This window comes from Astyanax mexicanus, chromosome 14 (assembly GCF_023375975.1).
Source record: "Astyanax mexicanus isolate ESR-SI-001 chromosome 14, AstMex3_surface, whole genome shotgun sequence".
NCBI classification, from domain to species: Eukaryota; Metazoa; Chordata; class Actinopteri; order Characiformes; family Acestrorhamphidae; genus Astyanax; species Astyanax mexicanus.
The window spans coordinates 17,243,488-17,271,468 of record NC_064421.1 but is presented as its reverse complement, the minus strand read 5'-3'; the positions used below and the strand labels follow the sequence as shown (position 1 = coordinate 17,271,468).

The 27,981-nt window shown below is 38.8% G+C and overlaps 1 protein-coding gene across 1 annotated transcript; it reads left to right on the top strand.

Annotated features, from left to right (window-relative positions):
• Positions 1–38: 38 nt before the first annotated feature.
• Positions 39–27,791, top strand: xkr6a (XK, Kell blood group complex subunit-related family, member 6a). Its single transcript, XM_007252038.4, has 3 exons — positions 39–607; positions 16,742–16,938; positions 17,089–27,791. The coding sequence occupies exons 1-3, from the start codon at positions 51–53 to the stop codon at positions 18,054–18,056; spliced, it is 1,722 nt and encodes a 573-aa protein (XP_007252100.2). The 5' UTR covers positions 39–50; the 3' UTR covers positions 18,057–27,791.
• The last annotated feature ends 190 nt before the right edge of the window (positions 27,792–27,981 follow it).

Sequence of the window (27,981 nt, the reverse complement as noted above, 5' to 3'; positions counted from 1 at the left end):
CGAGTGTGTGTGGGAAGGGGTGGGGGGGACGAAGCGCCTGAGAGCCCAAGATGGCAGCGAAATCCGATGGCGTGGGGGTCGTCGCCGGTTTCGCCCAGCTGCGCGAGCAGGACGACGCGGCGGGGTCCGGCGGGGAGGACGAGGAGCCCGCGGACAGCGCGGCCATACACATGTGCCACTGCTGCAACTCCTCGTCGTGCTACTGGGGCTGCCGGAGCGCGTGCCTCTCGGCGCGCGGCAGGCGGAGGAGAGGCGCGCGCCCGCGGCCCGGGGAGGAGCGCCTGTGGCTGGACTGCCTGTGGATCGTGCTGGCCCTGCTGGTCTTTTTTGGCGACGTGGGCACGGACGTGTGGCTGGCCGTCGACTACTACTCGCGCCGGGACTACCTGTGGTGCGGGCTCACGCTGTTCTTCGTGCTCGTGCCCTCGGTGCTCGTGCAAATCCTCAGCTTCAGGTGGTTCGTGCAGGACTACACGGGTGAAGGGCTCGGGGCGGTGGAGGGGCTCAGCCGGCGGGCGGGCGTGCACGGCCGGGACCGCTGGTGCCACGTCGCCGTGTGGGTCTGGCAGGCTGCGGTGCACCTTCTGCAGCTGGGGCAAGTGTGGAGGTAAGGCTGGCTGCAGGGAATGGATGGATGGGTGATGCTGGGTGATGCTGGAGGATGCTGGTCCCATGTCAGCGTGCAATGCACATAATACACACACACTCTCATCACTCTAGTTATTAATCTTTCAGCAAAAGCTTTCTTTCCCTTTCAGCTGTTATACTGTAGAATTTAGCACATTCCACACACTTTGCATGATTATATGATTGCAGATTGAGGCCAGATAGCTAAGAGTGGTCAGAAGCAGCAGTAGTAGCAGCTGAAACCTCCTTGAGGAAAAGCAATCGGCTGTCCTGTAGCAGGTTTCACATGTTTCATGCATCACTTCGGGAGTGAATCTGTCTGGTGGTTTGTCCACAGCTAAAGCCGCCCAGCCTGCAGGGTCTCCATCATTTCCAGGAGAGCAGGGCTGCTGACCAGTGCTGAAATCATGCATGCCCACCTATTATCAACTTGAGTCCTGTGCAATGGAGCACTGCAGCCCTGCCTGGAACACTGACTGATACTGAGACCTGAACTTGATTTAAAACAACACCCCAAAATCCCTAAATTCAGCGTTTATTCAAAGCTAATTTGTCCTTACATACAAATACAGTACATGCTGCATGTTGAACAGTACCCATGTCCGTTTGTATAGCCTCGGTCCCCTTTTATTTGCCATGCAGTTTCTGCAGTTTGTTCTCTCTTAGCTCTTAGCTATTTTTTTTCTAAGCGCTTTTGAACGCGGTGGAGGAAGGTCGTTGTGTTTGTTGTTGGCGCGTTTCAGCTCCTCTGCTCTGCTCTGCTGCATGGACTCGTCCAGCATGGCTCCCCGTATCAACCCTCACACACGTTCTTCAGCAGCTGGATTCTCGCTGTAGCCGTTTCTAAAAACACTCATATTTCCTCACATTTCTGCGTTTTTCTGCTTTTTAAAGGACCTTTAGCTGAAATATCTTAGCAAGTCCTGCGCGTTAGCTTGAGGCTACTGGAGAAGAGCTTAGCCAAATATGAAATACTCGATTAAGGAGGACGAGGGGGGGTTTGTTGTTTTCGGACATTTTGTAGCTGGACCCATCATACTCGACGCCTGCCAGTTGTTTCAGGTGGAAACAAAGCATAACAGTAACCGTTAGATAGCTAAATCAATGGAGCTGGAAATAAATTTACTTAAATGACCTCTACACGAGGTGGAGGAGGGGGAGAGGTTGTGTCACTATAGTGAAAGCAGACCAAATCGACTAGGCATTGTTTCACAGTGTACAGCTCTTTCAAAATGAGCTTCATAAGCTTCATAACCTCAAATTAAGGCACTAAAGCTTCTTCAAGGTCAGATGGATTATATATTGAAGAGCATTACTGAATGTTGGGCATTTGGGACTCTCAAGCTTCTTTAGGAGCAATGCAATAGTCTTGTATTTTACCAGGTTCTTGTAGAGCACATGTGTCAAACACAAGGCCCGCGGGCCAAATGTGGCCCGCCACGTCTTTTTATGTGGCCCGCGAGAGCTTGTAAAATCTTAGTGTCTATAATAAATAGGTCAGAAGCGTTCTTTGACCAAAAAATACATTTCCCACAATGCTTGTCGATTGTATTACCCGCAAAGTTACGGCTTACTGCCACTACGGCAGTGTAGTCATTGATGTGGAAACCCTGCCGGAGGGAAGGTGTAACTTCGCGGGTGGAATTGAGACATGTTTATCCCATAATATCCAGAAAAAGAAAAGTTGATGCAGACGGACGGCTGTGCTTCAAGGCGAAAGACCGGTATGCATTTTGTGTTACTGACCAAAATAAACGCTTTTTAGAAGAGATATAAATTATGTGTAAATATTTATAAGACAATAGCTGATAAAATCTGTTTTAATGAGGTTAATAAACATCACTGTGACATCGCTAGTCGCAGTTTCACCTCAGCAAAGGACGAGGAGGTGAATCACTTATCTAACCAGCCTTTACTGATTTCTGCCCCCAATAACCCTTTCAATAACCTCCAATAGCCATTAATAGTCTTCAGTATCCTTCAACAGTCTAACCTTGCAGCCGTGGTGTGTTCTAAACTCCGTAGTTATAAACATCCTGAGGTTAGCAGCGCGCTAACTGACCTGTTTATAATGTAATCCGAGCAGTGACTCCGGGATGGCTGCTCTAAACTGCTGCTGTTAGCTGCTTGGGCTGAAATATGAACTGTAGAGAGCTGTATTATCCGGTTAGTGGGGTTATTTTATTTCATACACAGAAGAACTTAAATTTTTAAAAACGCTCCAGACTGGCTCAGCTGAGTCCTGTAGCCCGTGGCTGGGCTGTAGCTCTGACTCAGTAAAGACTGTGGGCTTGTGCTGCTGCAGCTCCCACTAGTGGTTGGATGAGGAAATGCTAAATCTGTCACAGCTCACAATTTTTGATTTTATATTTGTTAAGCCTCTTTTCAGTATCAAACGTTTTGATCAAAGTTAATATAACTTGTATTTTATGTCATTTCTATTCACTTGTATAGTTTGGTTCTTGATTGATGGAGTTTTTGGATTTCATAACAGGATTTATGTTAATAGAGCAACAAGCAAACATTTTTTCCATGCAACTGTAATATTTGATTGAATAAATAATATATTGAGAGTTATTTAACATTAAGGAGTAATTACATTCATTTACATATATTACATTTGGTTACATTTTCTTATATTTATAAGTTACATCTGGCCCTCGGAGGACAGCCAATATGCCAATGTGGCCCTCGGCCAAAATGAGTTTGACATCCCTGTTGTAGAGCATCAGTGTGCATTGAGTAATCAAGATGATGAAGCTCATCAGCATGGAAATCCAGTTTTGAGGATGAATGTGTAAAAAAAGGTTAATAACTCCATTAAGGCTTGTGACAGCATTAATTCTGAAAAAATGTTATTTAAAAACATTTGAATGAGTAATAATTTGATACCAGTTAGACACGATCTCACACTTCCAGTCAGATAAGGGTTTAAGTCACACAGTAGGTAAAATTAACCCAAATTCAATTTCCTCATCAAACCAGTCTCATCTTCAGCATCATCACTAGACTTTTTTATTTTCTTTTGACACTACAGCCCTGTCCTTCTTTGGCTGTGTTGTAATGGTGGTGACACAAGATTTTGTTTAAAAAGAGACAGCCCCACAAATATTTCTGAGGACTGTAACCATGTTACTCTCTTGAGGTAGTGTGTTTACACTGCCACACAGAGAAACATAGGTTATGAGACAGTTAATCTTTAAAAGATGTCCCTTCTCAGATACTACAGATTATCAGTTTCTTTAGACATACTTTTTTATATTCTTCACATTAGTATGAATTTCGTAACATAGTCCTTTAGACATAGGCCACTCGTAAGAGCAACTGTTTTACAGTTAAAATTTTACTGTGGGGTGTCCTTAGGTGAAGCTGAATTCTTCATGATGGTACGTCTTCAAGGGTCAAGGTAGAGCAACAGGATTAAAAGGCATCTGATTTCTCTTTTCGAAATGAAATCTTAGCTGGATTTTGCTTTATCAGGCTCTTTGAGTGGAAAGGTAATTGATCACATGTTCTTTTTAAAGCCCCTGTGTGCCAGTTGCTGCTAAATATATTGGTTGTATGTTTTATTTAAGAGCACTAGTTTGCTGTAAAACAATAAAAGTGAAATTGAAGTGGCAAGACAAATCAGTCTTAGCCCTGAAACTCTACCAGCTAGCAGTGTTCATCTCCCTCCCTACTCAAAGTTCCCACAGTTTTTGTGCTTTTGTCCGATTTAGTCAATGTGTTTGTAATTTTGTAGTGCTTTTCTATTGGATTGGTTTATTTTCACTCAGACCTATCCATAACTGAAGCAAGAAAGTAAATACAGAAAGAAGATCCTGTGTTCTGGAATGATGCATGTTTTTGGGTTATTTAACATGTTATTTAATTTAATGCATCAACAGCAGAGATAGCATTTGTTCATGGCTTTAGTAATTATCTGGACAGTGGATCAGGTTAAACTGATTTTGGGAGCTGTTTATTTCAGGCTTGTGGGGTACACTGGATAGTTGGGTTGGATCAAGGCCAATTCATCTTCTCACCACCCTAATGTTTATTTGGAAGCAGAATAATACAGCAGTCTCTCAAGGGTGTCAGTGGTCCATGTGTAAGTTAAATTACTGTATTAACACTCGCCCAAATAAATTACGCCATGTATGATTACAAGCCAGAATGTGATTTAAAAAGTGCTGATGTGAAAACACCCTAAAAACCAGATGCAGACAATGTATTCAGGAGAATCTAAACATTAGGACCATGCATGTAGAATTTCAACTCCCTGCAGTACCAGAACTACTGATTCTTGTTCATAGACTATGTTCTGTCTATGCTTGACAGTCTACTTACTAGCTAAACACAGCTAAAAGATGGCACCTCTAAGGTACTTATCTCTTATCTTCAGAGTAGATGTAAAGACAGATATCCTGTCTGTCTGCTGCTCCACAGTAGTCCTATCATGCACACAGCGAGCACACGGTTGGCAGGCTGGGCCAGAACATTTGTTCCCTCCCTGCCGGCCTCACTTAGGCTCACTGGATATGCACATATGCTGCCCTTGGCAAAGCCAACAATGATGAGGCTTGATTAGGGTGTTTAAAGTGCAAGTCCCCAGCTTGACTCAGTTTGGTTGCCATTAAAATCCCCAGTGACCCTATTGCTAATCTCTGCGTTTTGTCACTGTAGCTAGTTAGGTTTAATCTGTTTTTTTTTTTTTTGTATTTTAGCTGGAATCGATCCAGAATGCAGCCTTAAAGAGTAGCTTTCTTCTCCCTCAGCATTTATGACTGCATTAATAGTAAAGCTTCAACTAAATTTAATAGGGAATATGGCAGTAAAAAAAAGCTGCATTCTGAACGAATGGAAACTCAAATCGATGTGGTAGCTTACAAACCTTTAACAGAGTTTAAAAGCTAAAGTACCCACAAATGTAGCGCACTGTATTTCACTGTTAATAACACTAAAAATTATATCACAGAACAGAGTTTAAAATAAAAATAAGCAATTCTGCCTCAGATCTACTAAGATGCGGATTGGGAGAAAAAATCCCGGGTCAGTTGTGTGGTCATTAGCAGCCAGTGCCAGAGAAAGCATGACTGGTCGTGCCTTTTTTTGGGTGAAAAGGCGTTGCTCTCTCACCTCAATTCCATAGACTTTTCACAAAAGCATGTTTTAAACAAATAGTTCACAAGATAATTCAGAAGTATATGCTACAGATTTAAGCTCAGTTGAACTGTTTATCGTTGTAAAAAAAAGGTTCTCTGGATATTTTGAACCTTTTTACGTTTTAGTGGCTGAAGTGGAGCCACATTTAGGGAAAGCTGCAAATTTTTTAATTCCTAAATATTCTGTTGTTAATATTGCAGCATAAACAAATATAGTACATTATAAGTATCCCCATGCAAATGTGAAGTTGTGGAATTGAATCTCAGGCAGGAATCGTGAAAATAGTGGGGAGGCTGTTATAGTGTCCTCAAAATAGACACAAGGCCTGGTCTTCCAAAAGCACTTTCTTCGGTATTGGGTTTTTATGTACCACCTGTGACCAGCGATAAGTGCCGATTCGAGCCCACATCATGGTCTTGACACACTGACCTGAATTTCCCACTATGTGTTTTGAAGCACTCGTTCTAACCTCAAGCCCCTGCAGTAACACCTCGCACTCCCCAGCACACACTTTTTACGATCTCCACTCAACCGCAGTGTGAGAAGCCCTCGGGACCATGCACAGCTGCTGCTACACACACGCCTGACTGTAACATTGAGCTCACTTTATAGCCATCACATCACTATCCCTCGTCTACATTTCTACTCCTCCCCCACTCATAGGCACTGTTCCCAGGCTCACAGTTTGAAGACTGCATTTATCTTTGCCCTAAAGAATCCCAGTTGAATCCAGTACATTCAGGTGGGAGCAGGATTCAGTAGAATGATTGTATTGACTGGACACCACAAATAAAATCACCTTGAGACAGTCTTGAAACATTGACTGAGCACAAGCTACAAAGCAGTGTTTCACACCTCAGCAAGTCAGATTCCCCTGAGTCTGTTAACCTCTTCATCAACCAGGGCTTTGCACCGAAACATAATGGTGAATGGAGAATGCAGCTTCTGGCACTTGTGTGCAGTGCAAATACACATGGTTTCCCAGACCTAGGTGTAGACCATATTTTTCTTTTAATTAAAAATCTCCATTCAAAATGCTGTGTAGTCTAAGATTAGCTTTAATCACTGTCTGGAAAACTGACCCTATATGTCTATATGTACAACTGCTTTTTTTTTTATTTATCCTGCTTTTCTCCCCAATTTAGCTATGCCAATTATCTCACCCATTTATCTGCACTGCCTAGCACTAGCAATGCCCCAACACCAGGAGGGTTAAGACTAGCACATGCCTGTGGATGTTGCGCTATTAAGTAGCCAGCACACTCTGAGGAAAGCACAGCAACTTGGCTACATATATCAGCTCACAGACACCTTATGCTGACTGACATCACTCAGAGAGATCATTGAGACTTGTGCTCTCTCGGACTCCAGCTACTGATGGCAGGCAGCATGACCGGGATTCGAACCAACGATCTCCTGATCATAGTGGCAGTACTTTTGTCTGCTGAACCACTCAGAGCCCCAACAACCCTTTTAATGAAGAAGTTGCACCCATTGCTGACACAGATGAGCAAAACCATACACTTACACAGTCTGTCTAGTCTGTATTAGCATCAGAAGTATTAGAACAGGATTTGCTGGACCAGATAAACATGTTGGCAATGTGCCTTATGTAAGAGGGGTATAAGTCTCCCATCAGTGAGCTGTGAAGGGTGGAATTGTGTTCTCAGGAATGATGGTGCTCCATCCAACAATTTCGGGATAAGTTGGGGAGGCTTTTTTTGTCATTGAATACAATCAAATTCGCACTGCAATGCTCCCAAATCTAATCACTTTCTATTTAAAACCCTTGATGTCTAAAGAAATAATCACTGAGTAGATGTCCCAATACTTTTTGCATATAGTCAATGTTGGAAAATGCAACAAAAGACAACACAGGGAATATATTGGTCGCAATGAACACATGATATTTTAGATTCTGAACAAAACAAACAATCAAGCAAACAAATTGCAGTCCTGCCCCGTTCATTTTTCCGATTAGTCCAGTTGATGATTCATTGCTGCTACTATCTGACAGCACTTGGGGAATCAATATTAATGGCTGAGTGTTTTGGTTCTGAATGCAAGAGAGTGTTCTGTCCACTCAGGCTTGAGGCCTGTGCTGCTTCTCTATAAACACTCTTCATTAGCTTCCTCCACTGCGTTCACTAATCTGGAACACTGTCATTTCAGATCAGGGGTCATCAGTTCCACTCCTGCAGGCTCTGCAGTCCAGCACAGTTTGATGATTTCCCTGTTCAGATAAACCTGGTAATTAACTGCTGAGATGAATCAGATGTGTATGAAAAGGGGAAATCACCAAACTCTGCTAAAATACAGTTCTTTATGTCTGAAATGAACCCCAAAAAGCTTCTGCATAGTTAGGGGCCTTATTTTAGCATTTTATAGGCAGTTTTATTTAGGGTGTGTCAGTGTGTCTTTGCTATCGCAACGACTGGAAAAGTATGCCCTGTAATTCTCTTAATTAATCATGGGTGTGTTTTGGAGGGAACATTAAATAAATCAATCAGCATGTCATTTGCCATTTTTTTAAGAGTCAGGTTCGGTCTGGTGGACTGCTATTTTTTAATGCCCCAGCTATAGCAGGTATGCCTGGATGTGTCCAGCAGAAACTGATGTGCATGTTTTACCCCCTAAAGATTCACAATAGGGGTGGGAATCGATTACTATCTCACGATTCGATTCGATTCCGATTTTGGGGGCCACGATTCGATTCAAAATCGATTTTTGATTCAAAACGATTTGAATTATAAAAATTTCTGCTTCTGGCTTATGAATCTTTTTGAAAAAAAAAACCCTCCATAATATACACTGGTCCTGGAGCAAGTAATGTGTTACAAAAACAATAAAATGTGCAGGAATGTGGGTCCTCAGTGACAGAGGAATCACTGGGATATCACAATGACGTTAATGAACAATAAATAAATAATAAATAACACTGCTTTATTACCAGGCTACTAGCGGTGGTGTGTAGGTGACGCTGCTGGGCTGATGTGATGATAGCAGTGGAGCGCTAAAGTTCAGGAGCAGCTGCTGATTAACTAGTTAATTTAAGGTCGTTGTATTTCTTCAGAAAGGGGGCAGGAGGTGGAGAAATTAATTCATATTGTCCATTCCTTAATTCCTCTGTGATGAGGAGCTGAAATTAGCTCTGATTAGCTTATTTTATTTTTCCGTTCCGCCTTAAATGCTGCAGCCTGCTGCCACCTGTAGCGTTATTTAAGGTGGAACTGGAAAGTTAGCTTGTTAGCTAGCTAACAGTTACTGAAACTAACTACTAGCGATCTTTTTTATGCTTGTTATGAAGCATTCTGCCATAAAACATTAAAACTACACGTTAATCTAAGGTAATATAGTGCTTGTTCTGCCATCTTACCGGTGATTCTCAAACACCTACTACGCTCTGTGTGGGTCTGGAAGACCTCGGTTTGAAGGGACAAGCGGGTTGCCAGGTCCAACAAAAATACCCAGCCCAAAATCAGTCCAAAACCCGCCCCTCAGAATCGATTTTGGGACATTTTAAATCGATTCTGAATCGTAGTAAATGAGAATCAAGATTCTTATGTGAATCGATTTTTTGGCACACCTCTAATTCACAAAGTCAACCAGGTCAACAGTTAATGCTTTTCTAGGTTCTATTACACCAGTGGTGCGCTTGTGTTATCTGTTACCAAGATAGCAATATGGCAGAAATTTAGCTGAACACACCTCACTTCCAGACCACCACGCCTGACTGCTTAGATATATTTGTATATTTGTATATACGTTTGTTGCTATTTAAACGACGCAGGCACAAGTCGTGAAAATAGGCTGTTGGCGGAGTGTAATATAGGGCTTCAGGACTGCAATTGGAGGACTCTGGTCTACATCCACATATCTTATTAAACCTGAAAACAAGTGCAATAATGTCTTAAAACCTGATTTTATATCATTTTGCATGTACTCTCATTTTACCCATTTTCATTTAATTACCTTTATCCTATAATTTTGTCATTATTTGGATTTGCTGTATGCGTTTCTTCCCTCACCCCATTCTCATTTCATGAATCCATGGTTTTTCTTTTTGCTTTGCTTTAGTTGCCCTGATGGACTGGTACCCCTAGAGAGAAGCTCTTGGGTTTGGGATAGGGGGGTACAGTCATTCACAGAGCAGAGGGCAAAGGGACAGAGTGGCCTGCGGAACATGAGGCAAGCTTTTCGTAAGTCTATATCTTAATTTATCCACACCTTCTGACAGTTTTTTTCCCATTTTTCTTTAATACAGTAGATTTTATAGTGGAATCTTCTCAGATAAAGACAGCGTGAAACATGTCTATGATAAATAATTTGCCCTGATGTGTTACTCCGCTTCACTTGTTCTTAAAATGTGTTTTACATCAAGATGAAATGATTAAACAGATGCGGAATGTCTTCATTTTATCAAAGACTTCAGCGTGTCACTTTAGTCCCATGTCTGCATAATGCTGAGGCGTATTTTCCCCAGTCAGGCGTTTCCTCTTCCCGCATGTTTGTTCAGTGATGTGAAACAGAGAAAAGAGCCTGTTTGATAGTTCTCCCCAGGAAGCTTTTGTGGGAAAACTCAGGAACCCCTTGTGGGATTTCACAGTCGTGCATGTCTTTCATCCGAGATGTCACATTCGCTTTTACTCCATACCACATAAACAGAGGAAAATCCCTCTAATTTTATTTGACTGTGTTCCTACTTTGGAGCTTAGTGTATGTGGGAGCACAGAGCGCTTTGCTTCTAGTCCTTTTCAATCAGCAGTTTGAATTTTGAGTGAAACTTAAATTGTGGATTCACACAAGCTGGAAGTTTCTGGACATTAGTGATAAACAGGTTAAATCAGGAGTTTCAAACATAAGAAATGTCATAAAATCATTACTGCTAAAGATTTTGCCATCAGTGTAGTTAATTTGTACTACTTAATTTCCAAAAAAAAGTATACGGGTCATTTGTGTGAAAATTACTCTACAGAATACAGTGTTGTGCATATTATGTCATAGAAACATTGTGATTAAAGGAGCAGCATGATTACTTTATTTCCCCATTTAAAACGGCACAATTTAGTGCAGTTTACTGTGTCTGTAAAATATTGTATGTTAAATCGTATCGTATCATGTCATATATGTTGATTTCTTTTAAGCATATTGAGAAACGAGCTACTGTACAAGTGTGAAAACAAGAGTTCCTTAAAAGTTCCTTTTACTGGAAGCCCAACTAAAGGGCAGAGCCCATCCCCACACCATAATACCCTCACCAAACTTAATACCAGGCACAATGCAGTCAGACAAGTACTGTTCTCATAGCAACCTCTAAACTCAGACTTGTCCATTGGATTGCCAGAAGCCTAAAGTAGTTGTTTGCCTAATGATGTGTGCGTAAGTTGAGCGTTCAGCACACTGCTTTGGTTTTCAAATGCAAAAACATTGATGTTGGAATTTTGATATCAAATTGATTAATCTGTTATTACCTGTCATTTTAGTTTGCCTTTTTAGTGGTAAAACATGAAATTTCCATTTAAAAATGAATATACAGAACAAGAGCTGGGACATATGACAATATTCTATCCTATATTCTATTCTTTATTCGATACTTTTCTATGCATATTGTGGATTTTGTTAGTGCTTAAAAAACATTGACCAACTGCTCTTTTTATTTTAAACAGTGTAATTAGTTTTGCTTAACTGGATAAAGTCCAGTATGTTTTGGATTTAAATTACTGTACTGAGTATGGGATGGTATTTGAAATGTAGTTTTTTTAAATCTGCTCTTATTAATGAATTTTATCTATTAGTCAAAATATTACAATACATATCATTCAATTTTTTTCTTTGAATATGGAGATACAACATTATACCATATTGCCCACCCCTGTACAGAACAAATGTGAAGATAATTTTTTTTTTAATACCATGAAAAACTAAAATACACACTAAACTTCTCAGCATGTGGCGTGGATTCTGAATCTGACATGTTCCATCATTGATGCAGGTACGGATGATGGACGTTGACCCATTCCCTGCCAGAGTGGACGCACCGTGTGTGAGTGTGTGGGTTTGTGGGGGCGGTCAAATTTCATGTACATCGTCGGTGCTAATTTGTCATCAGTAAGCAGAGTGACTCACTGAACTTACTGCCAAGCTTAATTAAAGGCGCCTGCTAATGTTCCCTGCGCTGATCTTGGCAGAGCTGTTTGATGACTAAGTTAGGTGTGAGTTATGGCTGCAATGGTATCAGTATTCAGTAGTATGCAGTTTGATGCCTGCAGTCATGTGGGGAATATGCTATAGCTTATGTGGAAAGAATAATGAACGTATTGCACGTCTCCCGGAAGTTGCTGGAGTCTTCTGCATATCAATAGCGGCTCCCTGATGCCCGCAAGTCAGATAAAATCTCCCGAAATCTAGAAAGAGTGGCCCAAGAGTGAACACAAACGTGCACACAGGCGACACAGAGTTTTTTCCCCTATCGCATTTTGAAAAAGAAGGAGAAGGAGAGAAAGGCTCTCTTCTCGAGTATATACTGTCGCTGTCCTATGAAAAACACTTATCTGCATTTTTGTTGATTTTTACTACATAATTTGAGCAGAACACTCCCCTACACTGTGCCAAAATTTCTTGATGAATGGACCAATGGAAATACTTCAAAATGACCTGAAATAAACCTTTTTTATATTGACTACCAAGGTTTTTTTTTTCTCTCCTGTAAAGATGCTGTTTTGGAGATAAGTGTTTTTCATTGGTCAACGACGATATTCATAAAGCGCATGCAAAACCTCTGACCTCTGAAAAACTCTAAGGCATATCCATGTCTGGTAAAAGTAAAAAACAGTGAAACTCTTGCCTATGCCTACTTACTTTTTTAAGAAATAATTTTCATTTGTAGCCAACTGTAACCAACTGAGCATGTTTTAAAAAAACAGCCCTAAAAATGTGACCTATGTGAGAGGGTGTGTTTACTGCTACATTTGACTGCTTAACACAGTGCAGACTGTACTGACTACCTAAAGGGGAAATACAAGACACTAGGTAGAACACACTGTGAAACCTTGTTAGTAAAGTAAAGTAAACTTTGGTGTACTGTTACACTCTAGTAGTGATGTGCCTTACAACATATATAAAAACATTTTAATAACTCTGAATGGAACATGGTTTGGCCTCCTCTACTTCCTGCTGTAAAATATTTTTTTTAGCAATATAAACACAGCGTCACTACTGTTGGGTCCAGAGTTATAGTTTTTAGCTGGGATATGGATGAAATCCACTCACTACCTCCTCCATCTCTCTGTGATTTGTATGATTAAGAAAATACAAATGGCAATATTATGATTTCAGATAAGACTAAGATCAGAGTATCTTCTCAGCCCTAGTGTGAATGTTGATGAATTCTTCGCTGCTGATTTCTGATTCCCACTTCCTGTGTGTGTCAGAGTATTTTTTTAAAGAGCTGATCTAGGCTGTTTCTGCCTCACATCCCAGCTGTGAAATGTGTTTAATTTCCTCAGTGCTTTTTTGCTGCTGTGACAATGGGGCTTATTTTTCTGTATCATATTTCACCACATTCTGCATCTTAAATAAATGTCCTATTGTTCTTGTGCTACCAATGTAATCTATATACCATCTATATACCACAGCATTGCTGCATTTCAACAAGAGACACTTTTAATGCAGCATGAATTGTGGCTTTATGTAATTGTATTAAGAGCTTTATGAATGAGGACTGGAGACTGGGGTGAAGTGGGTAAAAAAAACTACTGGAGTGCTCCTGTTGAGTTGGGCCAACTTATGCTGATGGAGATGAAAGACTGATTTAGAGAGGTGCATATGGACGAGTTCTGTGGCGTGAGCGGAATACTTAAAAGCGTATAAGCATGAGAGGAGAGAGGGGAAAGGCACAGGGCCTTAAAATTGCATTGTGCAGCTTCTGATTAGCCTTGCTCTCTCTGGGAGGAAGCCTTAACCCTTGCTCTTTCCTTTTTACTCTTCTGGTTTTATGTGTAGATATACTATATTGCAGTATGGAAATGAGCTTGACGGGTGAAGTGAAATACCTTAGGCAGCGAGTGAACAGTCAGTTTCAGGTGTTTAAGGTGATGTGTTAAAAGCATGAAAACTGAGTAAGCATAAAGACCTGATGCACTCTAACAAACCGCCAAAATAAAAATAGTTATTATGAGATGGTCAGAACATCTCCTGGACATCAGGCTGGTCTTGTGGGGTTCATGGCATTCAGCAGATATTATCTACCCAAAGTGGTTCAAGAAAGGAAAAAAACATTAAAGATGAAGTCTGGTTTAAAATTGACTTTAGTGTAGTAAAACTTGATAAAGAGAACTAGCCATTGTTGAATGACACACCTCTGTTCTCCTGCAGCTTTCCGAGATCCAGTATTGTTTTGCAGTTTCTACAGACATGCCTTAAAATGGATGATATGGGGCATATCATTGCCCTTGCAGATAAATTGCTTTTTACACCGTTATCCAGGCTCAAAGTAACTCCACACCTCATTAGTAGAATCTGGAGAGCCCTGACATTTAAAACAAGACATTAATAACTTAAAAAAAGGTGCACAAGAAGCTTATTAAAAAACACTGTTTATAATCCATAGTATTAGCTACATCTCCGGGCGTCACCATTACTGTACTGATCATGACTTTACTTTAAGATGTAGAGATCCAGAGATGTAGAGATCCAAGTCAGTTTTACACCAGAGTTCTCCTTTAACTGCCAACAGTGTCATGGTAGAGTTATGCCATATAGTATTGTATAATTTCTACAATTATTTTAATTATTTAAATCAATTTTGTGGTATTAGTTTATAAATTAGTTTTTGTTGTATTTCTATTGCCATTTACTTTGAACCTTTAAGGGTATTTTTGGACAGTTTGGTAGATTTCTTTTTATGTTACATTGTTTTTTTATGTTACCTTATTTATTTTGTTACATCATTTGTTACATTATAATAAAAAAGTGTGAGACTTGTTAATGTAAACTCATCTTAACAAAACAGATATTAAACAATTCATTTGTTGCCATGTTACATTCTGGAAATGTATGTTTTTTAGGGGTGACATATTGCCAATGTATGACCAATATATTGTCATGCAAAATATACTGTAATATTATGAAACTATTTTAGGGCTATAGACCCACCCCTAGGTCATAGAAACCTAATGCTTAAAGGCTAACTGATGAGATCATTACAGGCCCACCTCACAACTTGCTGTATCTGCTGCTAACATCTTCATGCCAGCTGTCACATGACTCCTTCAGAGATCCTGTGTAGTCGCTTTGTAGTCCACTGAATAAAGAGGAGAAGAGGTAGATTGGTTCAGTTCAGCTGCCCTCACCCCGATCAGATCTATTACAGTACTGTTACAGTACTCAGCTGTCTCTGTACACTCTGTAGTTCTGAGAAATCCCTTCCATCTCACTCATCTCTCTGTCCTCTGAAGGTTTTCTTTTGTCATTGCTTTCGAGTACTCGCTGGAGTGGTGAGCAACTGCTAGCTCACAGAAGCTGCCCTTGATTTTTATAACCACTACCAGGAGTAAAAAGAAAAAGAAAAAACGAGTAGTTATTAATAGAACGGCTCCCCAGTACACGTTTTAGTGCATTACTCAGGAAATTAAATTCAGTGAAATATCTTTTTAAAGCCTAAAGGGGGGTTTTAGTCCCTTCTTGTTTGCTCCAGACTTTGGGACTGCTAAGTTTGGTCCAAAATAGTCAAGGCCAAAATTACCAAATTTGCTCTGGATCTATTGAACCATGATCTGGTTCGTCTGCAGTGTGAATTTTCAGACCAATTACAGCTCTGCCTCAGTCGTTCTATAGGATACAGTCATATGCATGACAGCTTAGTGTCCAACAGTCCACCCACGTTCTTCTGCTCCAGCTCCCAACATGACTGTAGAACATCGATTTCCTCAGTTTCATTGGGAACTGGAAGAGAACTGAACCGTGGCCTGGTTGAGTTGTGAGGACATTAAGAAGATAGGAGATAAAAATATATGGAGGTTATTTTAGCACCCTGTCTAGTATAAAATTTGCTTGTTGAAGGGAGTAATGTTGAAGGGAGTTGCTTGCCATTCTAAAAAAACAGCTAAACATAAAAAAAATGTGCTTATAACTTTTTGATCTTCTTGAAAATAAGTGTAAAAGAAACAATAGTTTGCATATTCGGTATCTTTGATAGCTCTTAATGGTGTTGTTACTATTTACAAATAAAAAAAGAGAATAAAACCATATTTTTTTCAGTTGTTATGTAACAATTAAAAGAATCAAAACTCATTAATTTTAATAACATGGAGATTTTTTTCACAATATCACCTAAACATAGACATGCCAAAGCAACTGCATTATCCATTACTGATCTTACTTATTTTAACTACAATATGTAGAATTGCACTTATCAAGGCGTCATTAATGTCTATCCCTAAAATGGAAAAAATGCAGAGGTTTTTGTTGTCAGTTTTGCCTCTTTGTAATACTGTAAATAAAGAGCTTATTCAGTTCTCGTGATACTGTTCTACTGAACAGACGCTGGTATAATTCTCTATGCTTTTCTAATATTATACTCTATTTAGGTCTCAAGCAAAAAAATATTGAAATGAAAGAAGAGGTGTATTTGGCATAATTCCAGTGTCCATATAAAACCACTATTTCAGACAAATTGGAGACCATACACATATTTTAAAACAAGATTTAAACATTCTGGGAAGGAATCAGAAAGGAAATTTCAAATATTTTACATATTTTTATTGAATGGAATGCCCCTGTCTTTGTCCTGGGAGTACTCCGAAGCGAGTTGTTAAGCAATGATGTAAATGAACATGTCTATATTAGTGAGCTAAAAGCTAAGATCATGGCCACTAGGCCTGGTTATAAATAAAACTTTGACCAAGTAATAAATAATAAATTAGATTTTTTTTTTTTTGGCTTTTTGGCTAATGTTCTTGTTTCCAAACAGGTACATCCGAACTATGTACCTGGGCATCCAGAGCCGGCGTCAGACAGAACACAGGCGGCGTTTCTATTGGGCCATGATGTACGAGTATGCTGACGTCAACATGCTTCGGCTGCTGGAGACCTTCTTGGAGAGCGCCCCTCAACTGGTGCTACAACTCTGCATAATGATCCAGAAGAACCGGGCCGAGACGTTGCAGTGTAAGTAGTACACAACCAAATATATTAACTGCTGTTTATTAGCTGTTTGTCTCAGTGATATGAGCCTGGCATACTTATCAGCAAACTAGGATAAAAAGTAGCTTCCAGTACATAACCAGTGCGTTTTTACCTTTTTTTTTTTCATTTTAGGCATGTCCTTATTAGCATCACTGCTGTCCTTGTCCTGGGTGTTAGCCTCCTACCATAAGCTCCTGAGAGACTCCAGAGATGACAAGAAGAGCATGAGCTATCGAGGTGCTCTTATCCACATCTTTTGGAGGCTCTTCACTATTTCTTCACGGGTGCTCTCCTTTGCTCTCTTCGCTTCCATCTTCCACATCTACTTCGGCATTTTCGTGGTGATGCACTGGTGTGCCATGGCCTTCTGGATTGTGCACGGAGGTACAGATTTCTGCATGTCCAAATGGGAAGAGGTGCTGTTTAACATGGTGGTTGGCATTGTCTACATCTTCTGCTGGTTTAATGTGAAGGAAGGCAGGACTCGCTACCGCATGATGATCTATTACTTTGTGGTGCTGGCTGAGAATACGGTGCTCACCTGCCTGTGGTACGCATACAGAGACCCGGCCACAACAGACTCGTATGCGGTACCGGTGCTCTGTGGAGTCTACCTAAGTTTTGCCTCAGGGGTGGTCTTCATGGGCATCTACTATGGAGTCCTTCACCCCATGGGTCCTAGGTTAAGGGTACTGGCCAGCTCCTGCTGTGCCGAGCTCCTATGGGGCCTCCCCTTACCCCCAGAGGCCGAGCCCATGGCCCCTACTCCTGGTCCCCGAGCGTCACAGCCAACACCCACCAGGATCTCCACAGGGTTTTACGACGAGCAGGATGACTCTGCGGGAGAAACCTGCCTTCCCGTGTTTCAGGTGCGCTCTCCCGAGCCCACCACGCCATCGGGCCGCTACCGGTCAGAAGGGCCTCTCATCAAGATCGACATGCCCAGAAAACGCTACCCAGCCTGGGACGCCCACTTTGTGGACAGGCGCCTGAGAAGGACTATAAACATCCTGCAGTTCATCACCCCCGCGGCTGTAGGAATCAGGTACAGGGACGGACCGCTGCTCTACGAGCTCCTGCAGTACGAGTCCTCCCTGTGACGACACGTTCTCTCTTCCATCTCCTCATTTCTCTGTCCTTCTCTTTATCCACACACAATCCATTCTTCCTTTGTTTTTCTTAAACTTTTGTTTTTTTTTTTGGCAAAAAATACTTTGCCACATTTTGGCAAAAAAGTTGTTTTTTATATGTGTAATTAATGTCAATGAATACTTTTCAAAATGTGAAGAACAAAACTTGATCAAAATTGTTATATGTATATGTTTTGTTTTGTTTACAAACTATATGTATTTATTTGTACATAAACCTTTTTTTGATAGTCCGTTAAAGAAAAATATATATAGACTTCCCCTCATAGTGTTTACAGCTAACTAAAAAGAAACCATTACACTGGAAAAATGGAGGTAGAACAACCATGTCAGCACTGCCTTTTGATTATTATCATTATTATTATTATTATTATTTTCAATCTTTTTTGCAATGTACCTCGGATCACCTTTAGTCGTCTTCCTCCATACCTGTTCTAGTTATGAAATGGCTTGTCTATGTTCTGAAGGACCAATAGACCTAAAGTTTTGAGTTTAGCATAGACTTACACTGACCTCTACAGGCCAAACAAAAGCTGACAACCATTCAGTCTGATTACGGCATTCATTGGCTGATTGCCTTAAAGCTACCTTAAATAGAAATGTTTAAGAAACGACACACGAAAAGATTTCTCGTGTTTTCTCGTGAAAGAGAATAGAGAATACCTCATTGACTCACTATAGCACAGCTTATATTTAAAGCTAATGAAGCCCATTTTGCACAGTATGTCTGTATTATAATATCTTATACTTATGCCATATAATATCTATATACATATATCTACATTGTGATTACATTGTATAGTGAGTGTTGAACAGTAAGGCTTTGAATGATGCTCTGAGGTGCAGCATTGCAGGTACTTTTATTGTGGCCGGTTCAAATAGGATAGGATACTTCAAAGCATTGTAATCTGTAATTTCTCCTGTTGGGCTGTTTGTCCATATTTTTGCGATGTTTTGATAATATAAAAGCACACGAAAGCCCTTCTAAAGGCAGTGTTGTGAGAATGGTCACGTAGTTCTCCTCCATTGTTCCTAGATTTGTATAAACATCTGAACATCTCCCTATGGATGCATTTACATTGTTTTTATCGCCATCTTTTCTCTTCCCTATTTGGACATTTAAACCAGAATTCCAAGTAATAAACGTATAAACTCATGAGGTGCAAAAGTTAGTCGCTGATTCCATATGGCAATATGGAATCATGGTGCATATACAGTATATATATATTTTTTTCACTGTAGGATTTTTTTTTCAACCTTTGCTTTTATCCAAGGTATAACAAAAAGCTGATGGAGTTAGACGTAATCTTTGCCTGAATATACCTGATTGGTTTTCCGCAGAGTGAAAGACCACGGCAGTGCTTCACCGCAGGACTTTCCTGACTGGCTCTGAGAAGAGGACGCCTTCCCACGGCACACAGGGCTTGCTGCCATCAGCAGAACTATACAAAGCCAAATCACATCCTCTACTGTAATCTACTGTAATTCTCTCTGCCACTGGTGCACCCAGCCACCTGTTAAAAAAAAAAGAAAAGACTTCTAATCACAGATAGGTGCTTGCAGTGCTAGTCTTTTTAATTGGCTAGGCAGTTAATTGGATAATTGGTGCTACATTTTTAAAGTAACTCTACCTTTAGGTAAACTATACAAGTACACAGGGCTTGGTAAGATTATGAATTGTCTTTCACTTGCTCTCAGACCATCCTTATATTCATTTTAGAAAAGAAGGACATAATGATAGTTCAGATCATACACTCGCTGACCTATCAACTGAAACACTCTTCAGGGCTGGCTTGGTGCACCATATTTAGGAGATCACTGCTGTCTTTGACTCCATTGTGCCTGCTAAGATCCTAACAACCAGAGGCCATGCAGGTGCGTCCAATGAGGTGAAGGGTTCTTGCCAGGGTTGGAAAGGAGCTTGATGAACAGCTTATGAGGGTTTTACATTACCAGTGAGGGTGCTGAGTTACTGGATGGACAGTTACACTCTTGGAAATAAATGATGCTTCAAATGATTTGTTGAACAATGCCATAGAACAATGGTTTTCAACTAGTGGGCAGCGACTCCCCAGTGTGCCACAGGGGTATGGCTTGAAACCATTGGCCAAAAATGTAATTTTTCCTTAGTGTTTTAGATTTTAGATAGATTAGCAATCAAGTTACATTAATTTTAGCATAAGTTTAAGTCTGAATGAAACTGTTTTGTCTTATTATATTAACTTTACCCATCACGGATAAATGGTTAGAAACTTGGTCTTCCAGACTGAAAGATGCAAATTGGAGGCAATTCAAGCATTTACAAATTCACAGTTTCGCACTTGTGTTTCATTAATTTTTATGGGTTACATTAATTGTTGTGCTGTACTTATGTAAGATTTAAAAATTTGCAAAAGGTTTGGGAACCCCTACTATTGAAGCACCATCCATACATCCATCAACATTCGTACCTGCTTTTTCTGGAGCCTACTCTGAACCATCAGTAAACCTTTTTTTATCAGATGAAGGTTCTTTATACTCACAGATCTCAATTATAAGCAACATTCCTCATGGAACTGAAAGCAGTTATTCTGTGGCATAGCTCAAGAAACCATATGACGCATCTTTATTTTTAATAGTTTAATAGGTGGATGGATTTGAACCGGGTGTGATATGGTAATGGGAACTCGTACAAGCTGAACCTCCAGGCTCCTTCCCTGGTTGCTGCTAGCCCTTCCCTTATATTAATGTATGGCTCAGGTGTATTCTGGTGCAGATACTCTTGTTGTAGATTTTCCTTCACTGCAAAATCTTCTTGGGTTCTTTTCAAATGTGACATAAGTTACAAGTGCATGCATTTACAATCAAGTACCTCGGAATTTGTATTAAATGCCGAAGCTCAGCTTAATATTATACTGAAATGAGGTCTTACCATTTCACTTAATGTATTCTGCATCCACTGTATTCTGGTTCACTGTTGTTTGCTGGAGAACATCCCATGTTATCCTAAAATGTAGTTTTTTTTTTTAAGACAGCGTCTTGTTTTGCCAAAAATCTGTTAGCTGCTAGATTTGTCCTTTGGAGCATCTACCCTCCACTAGGTGCTACAATACACTGTGATCAGTTTTCCCTTCATCACCAAAACCTCCTCAAGTTCTTACCATTTTATAGCGCACAATGCCAGTTTGATTGATTTAATTGGTTTAATTGTTGGTGTTCTAATAAAAAATAATTGATAATTGCAGTTGGTTAATTAAGACACGTGCAATATCCTCTCCAGCTTCCAATGTGGCAATGAGGATTACGACCGCGTTCGAATAAGACTGTTTAAAGAAAGCTCTGAGTTTTGTATTCACCATTATTTTGTGTACTCAGGCATTCCTTTCTATGAATTTTTATTTTTATATTTTCACTGATTCTGCATGTTCTGGGCTTCCTTGACAATGTGGTGTAAAATGGCAGATGCGAAAATGCATTGAAAAGCACTGATAAGTTCGTTCAGCTGTACAGTGCTGTGCAAGCTGTGGGGCTTAATCATTCGCCTGCAAGCAGCTGCTTGATTTTGATAACAGTGTATGTAGAATTCTACGTCCCTCATGCAGAAATCCCAGAAATGTTTCATGTCTTTTAATAATACACCGTTCATTATTTTACTCTGTGGTGCCTTTTATATTGTCGGTGCTTAATACCGCCAAGGCAACCATTTCAGCAAACAACAATGCCAGTATTGTACATAATCTGTTTTTTTATGTTTGTTTGTTTCTGTTTGTATTGTTTGTTTGATGTTATTTTCAGGTGCCAATGCAGTATAGGACTACTGTTCATGTGTATCATACCATTGCAGCATACGGTTGAGTATACATTCCAGTGTTATAGTGGATTGGTGGAGGGGGAGCTTAGAAGATGAGGCTGCACAGCCTTTGCACAACCCACCATAACTGTTCTCAAAGTGTTACAGGTTGAAGGTACAGCAATACTAGATATCAGTGGCATTGCAGATTCACCTACTTGCATTATTACTCCAGATACGCTGAGTAACAACATATTTCTACTTGAGATGTCCAGTATTGCTCTACTGGTGAACATTTGGGAACAAAATCCTCAAGGTGCTAAAGCTGAACCTCCTTTGTATATTAGACTTTATAAATATGTAAATACAACATCCTGTAAAGCCTTACTGTACATTATCTTATCTACGATTGTTCATTGTAAACAAAAAAAAAAAAACAGCAACATGAACAGCAATGATTTGTAAATAGTGTAGTACAGAGTTACAGTTATGTATAGAAATATGACCTTTTTATTCACTTAGTGTTTTCCTCATTTGTTGGAGATTGCATTGATATTGACGATGATCATGAACATGGACACGAGATTGTTGTTTATGTACAGAATGTCTCTGGAACCACCGTAATGCTACAGTGTAGCAGTCAGAATACAGAATACTCTTTTTCATTCATTTCTTTGCTTTTCGTTCAACAAACTTATCAAACAAAAAAAAAACTTTTTGCAGTGTAGGTTGAGAAATTATCTTAATAAAGGAGAATTGAATTGAAACAAAATGAGCTCATCCCAGAGTTCTTATTCAGATGTGACCCTTACAAAAAATGGCCTAAAAAACCTTTAGAGAACAGGCACGCATGAGATAATACATATTTTTACATATATTGTGGTGATTAATTGGTTTTGTCAAATGTTAACATATATCTGCACGTGTAAAGAGGAAATATACTATTGCAAAACCAACAATAAAACCTGTTTCCAATCCATAAACATCAAAGATTAGGACGCAGTTCTACTTTAATGCAAACACACAACTCAAATCTATGCAATCTATAAATACTACAGATATATAATTAGCATTAAACATACAGTATGTATATTGTGTCAATTGTTACACCCATTATCTTTCTAAGCGTAAATTCCACTGTCTGTTAGGTTGACAAAGGGTTGGTTTTCCAGTCTCAGTCTTAGCCTTTCACAGCATTTTAAATAGAGATTTCCCATTGAATGAAAAAATTGAAAACTGCCTCCTAATCCCTAGCGAGCAGTTTAGCATTAACATAAGCACAATAGTTGGAAAATAGTGTAGACAGGACTGTTTTGTTAATCGTTAGGGAAATTAATATAACATCAGTTTTATGATGGTTTATTTACACCTGGCCACTTTGTGTGATTTTAGCCACATTGCACAGTAAAATGGCAGTAAAATTTTTACTTGGCTGTAAAATGCGTCGTCTCCGGTTACACTGAAGTATGATTCTCTCATTGTGTGACAGTGACCGGTGTTTCTGTTGACTGGGAGAGATTCTGATTGTTCAAGGTAATGCGTTTACACTGCTATAACATGTATTCCAACTTTATCTCAGATACCTCCTGAAGGGGTTCAAGTGATTTGATTTCTATCAGATTTCTGTCTGTTTTAAATGCATCATGTATGTGTTTACACTTATCCAGATATTATCCTGATACTCACGACTGATGGATTGGTCAGGTGTAAATAGGTTTTAATCCATTTGCTTGAGTTTAGTTGGTTTAGTTTTTCGGTATTTCTTATTCTGTTATTATTTCTATATTCTGTTAAATTTATGTACATGTCTACAAATGTTCACAGAGTTTCAGAGAACACTCACACATTGTATTACCTCTAAACTTCTCCTTCTACACTGTTCTGAGACGATGTTTCATTTGACAGGTTGTACAGATAATAAATGGATTTATATTTTTATTTGGATTATTTAATGAGTTTGAGTTTACTTTGTTGTTTTTTTTTTGTTTTTGATAAAAACAAGTATCAGTGTGTTGTTTTCACTGTCATTATGTGTTTATTATGTGTCAGAATGTATTTGAATGGGTTTATAATATTACAGTAACAGTCCTCACATTTGTGCTTGAGAATGTAACTGCTAAAGGCTTTGAGGATTTATATGAATGTTACTGTTAGAGTCAGACAGCTATATATAAGTAGCCAGTTATAAACCAAAGTTTTGGAAACTACCCTCTGAATCTCACGTATGGATTATAATATCGTAGATGTTGCCCTTCAGTTTGTATCAATTTCTCAGATGGGCTGTGTTGCATTATGGGGGCTTCACCTTGTTGGTTGTAACTGGGTTTTCTATAAAAGCACAATAACATATTTTTTGGTATCCAAACAATGCAATATGATCACATACTCTATTCTGGTTTTGACACCAGTTGCGTTCAAGTTCAAGAATGTCTCACCACGTCTTACTCTGCATATAAATGATAACATTAAAAATGCAAACACTGTACAAAATGTATTATGTATGATGTATAAAAATATTATATATTTGTTTAGTTTTTCTGGTAAAATCTATATTTTGCCAGTGCTACAATAAAAAAAGATGGTAACCTTATTGTACATTCAATATCCTATATTTATGATGTACCGTGAAGCTCTATTTATGTACTGTTTGTTCAGCTTTTTAGGGGCATAGTGACATCACTGTTTTAATGTCACTACTGTCCAACTATTTTTGCTCAACCCAGCATGTTGAACTGTGGACATGCCTAGATCCGGTAATAGCAGTGTTTTTTAGAGAGCAAATGATATGCTGACTATTATTATTTTCAGTTTGTTTTGTTTTAATTTAAGATAAAACTCACAATCCATAATTTTAGCACACAGTGACACAAAGTTATGATATAAAAACAATAACTGACCATGTTATGGTTCTTTAAGGGCTATCAGATAGCTAGACTACATGTAATTCAAGTGTTTTTAGTGGCAACCAAAAGTATATTATTCAGTAAATAAAAAAGTACATTTGCTCTTGTGGAGCAATAACAAATAATAGTGGCACAACAAGGTGATTCCCCCTTGCGTTCACGGCAGATACTTAATCTACACAAAAAATGCAGTTTTATTCTGTTTTTCATATATTAAGGAGATTGTCTCACACTTACTTTTGTGAAAGTTTAAAGCAGCTTAAATTATGTATATTGTGCTTGATTAAAATTTTTCTCATTGGTTTTTAGAAATTGACATGAGGTTCCCATTTCTATCAGGTTTGTAGATTGTAACTTCAGAGCATAAAGATGTTTAGAGTGGAATGTGTAAAATCTATTAGAGCTGAAGAAGAATTAATGTTTTCATCTAATATAGATATTCCATTGTGTTACCTTTATATTTTACAATTTAGCATTTTGAGAAATACATTGTACACACAGTGTCTAAAAAAGCTATTATTAGAATAAACCCAAAAAGCACATGGTAATTTGATGTGTGAATGTATGTGTTAGCCTAGCCCTTTCCAAAGCTGTCCCCTATAAAAGCCAATATATATCACCATTATAATTTTTTTTAACAATGGTGATATGATTTCCAAACACATTTCTGATTCTGACTGATGTTTATTGTTCAGTTTGATATCAGAATTATATTGTATTGACTGAAATTATATTTCGGCCATATTGCCCAAACACCCATTAAGGAAAATTGTGGATACATAAGAAAGAAAACTTTTTGCCAAAAGATTAAATACCCAAAGAGGTTCATTAGTTTATTTGGAACCATTTTGGAAGTACAAACTGATGTTGCACAGCACTTCAAGGGTCTAGGGTCCCACTAGTGAAGAAAAACTTTACAAGTTCTCTCATCAGCTTTGGCTCATTTAGAGTAAATCAGATCTTGTGGTCATTAATAATTTACCTGTATGTGTTTTTGTGTGTGAAACTGAATGTTTAAGTTTAGTGTAAAGAACTGTAGTTAATATTACATTGTTAAATGCAGGAGAGTATGCTTGTGTTGGGGAGGGTATTTATGATGCCCAGTGATTTATGCTTATTCTGTATTTAGTCTTTTTTTACATTATACACTGGTCACATTTACACAGCACTATTTGCTAATTCTCAGGTTTTCTCTTATTTTTGTATTTATTTATTTGTTTGTTTGTTTGTTTGTTTATTCATGATTTGTTCTGGATCTGTATTATTATCAGTAATAATAAACAATGTTGTTCAAATAATTCAGTACCACTAATAATACTAAACTTATGAGTTATGTTTTTTTTTTTATTTTCTTATTTTTATTTTGGGTTGGAATGTGAATGTAATTTTTCACCAGTGCGTTTGTCAGAATGTTCTCATACTTGAAAAGCTATATTGTTTAGCGTTGTGTTATCTAGCTGGGATTTTTATTTTTAACATTTCATCTTATTTTGGAGAAATATATAGACTGTGTTGCTGTTAATTAGTGATACCTAATTAAGTTAAATGTCAAACAGTTTTTATTTTTTATTTGTTTGTTTTTTTAAGGATGGTGTGATGTGCTGTCCGACACCTGTTTGGAATCTGAAAATGTATATTCTGTATTAGCTCTCTGACAGACGCAGATCAGATGTATCTTTGTTATAAATGAATTGTATGTTTTGGTAGCTTTCGAGATTCACTTAAAATGACTTTAGACTAACTGAAGTTGTCTGTGTAGTTTTGCATGGGTATAGCGTACTTGGTGCATTGAGGAATACTAAAGTTTGAGATTCAGGGCTTTTGTTAAAGTTTAATTTTTAATTTGGTGTTGGTCGGTTGTGTGTGACTTTGTGTGAAGTTACGATTTTACGGTCCTTTGGTACCTTTAACTGTGAGGCTCTTGTTCTGATTCCTCAAGGCAAGATAATAGTTTGCATGAGAGTAGCTGTCTGACGTTCTGAGGCGCCTCTGAAGTGATCACCAGCAAGAGCTCTACCTGAATCACTGGCTTACTGATTTCTATTTTCAATCAAAGTATTTTACTCTATATGCGTGAGGAGATGATCAGTTGACCAGGTTTCGCTTAAGGGCACTGGATGGTAATCTTATATTTTTACTTACATTATATCAGTATTTTTACAATTACTCAACCGCACCCTACCACTGTACTTCACTGGATATAAATCGGCCACGGGATAGAGGAGGAACGGTTGATTATAGACAGTGATATAAAACCACGACTCAGAATGCAGATACTTTAGACTTGCTATTTATGTTGTGGATGGAATCACACAGTGTTTGTAGTTTAATCACCAGCCATCACTGCATTTATGTGTTAATGTGATGTCTCCTCCATGTATATTACATTACATCATTTCAGCATTTCTTAGCATTATAACTAAAACCCTGTCCACAACAAAACTAAGGAACAGCCAATGGGTGTATAAGTAAGAGTAATAAGATTTATTTATGCTACGTTATGAATATGACAGCTCATAAATACTTATAGATGCCTTAATAAGGCATTCTCTTTCAGCAGAAGTTCAACAGAAACAGCTTGTTACACGAACACTGACTATACTGGTCAGAAACTACAGTTGTTTAGGTTCTCTAGAGCAGCGTTTAGAGCTGTTCTCCCGCAAAACAAATATAATGAATGTAAGACTACAATCAACAAAAACAGTTCCACGGGATTTGCATCTGAATTCCTGTTAAACTCCTGTTAAAACCTTGTGAAAACAGAAGTAGGCCAGATTCCAAGTTTTCACACTGTTTGATTTAAGATGTCCTTTTTGTTTGTTCTGTTTTGTGTTTACAGTTTTATACATCATCTGAAGGTTTTATTAATGAAAAAATGTACTGTACAGGTTCCACTGATAAGCAAGATACAAATGTACACATCGATGAATAATTTTGTATCTTTGTCATTTTAATACATTAACAATGTTGTGACTGAAATGAAGAAAACTATATAAACATTTCATTTTCCTACAACTGAGAGTGACGCTTGTTTTTCATGCACCTCCACGCAATAAGAAATATAGCTTAGGTCAAAAGGACATGTAAATAGCACTATGAGGTTGTTCCACAGTACTATTCAGCACTTATTCGTCATAACCTTTGGGTGGTGCTGTGGGTGTCTAGAAATCGTGTACAAAATAATCTAATCACTGCAGAATTTGCC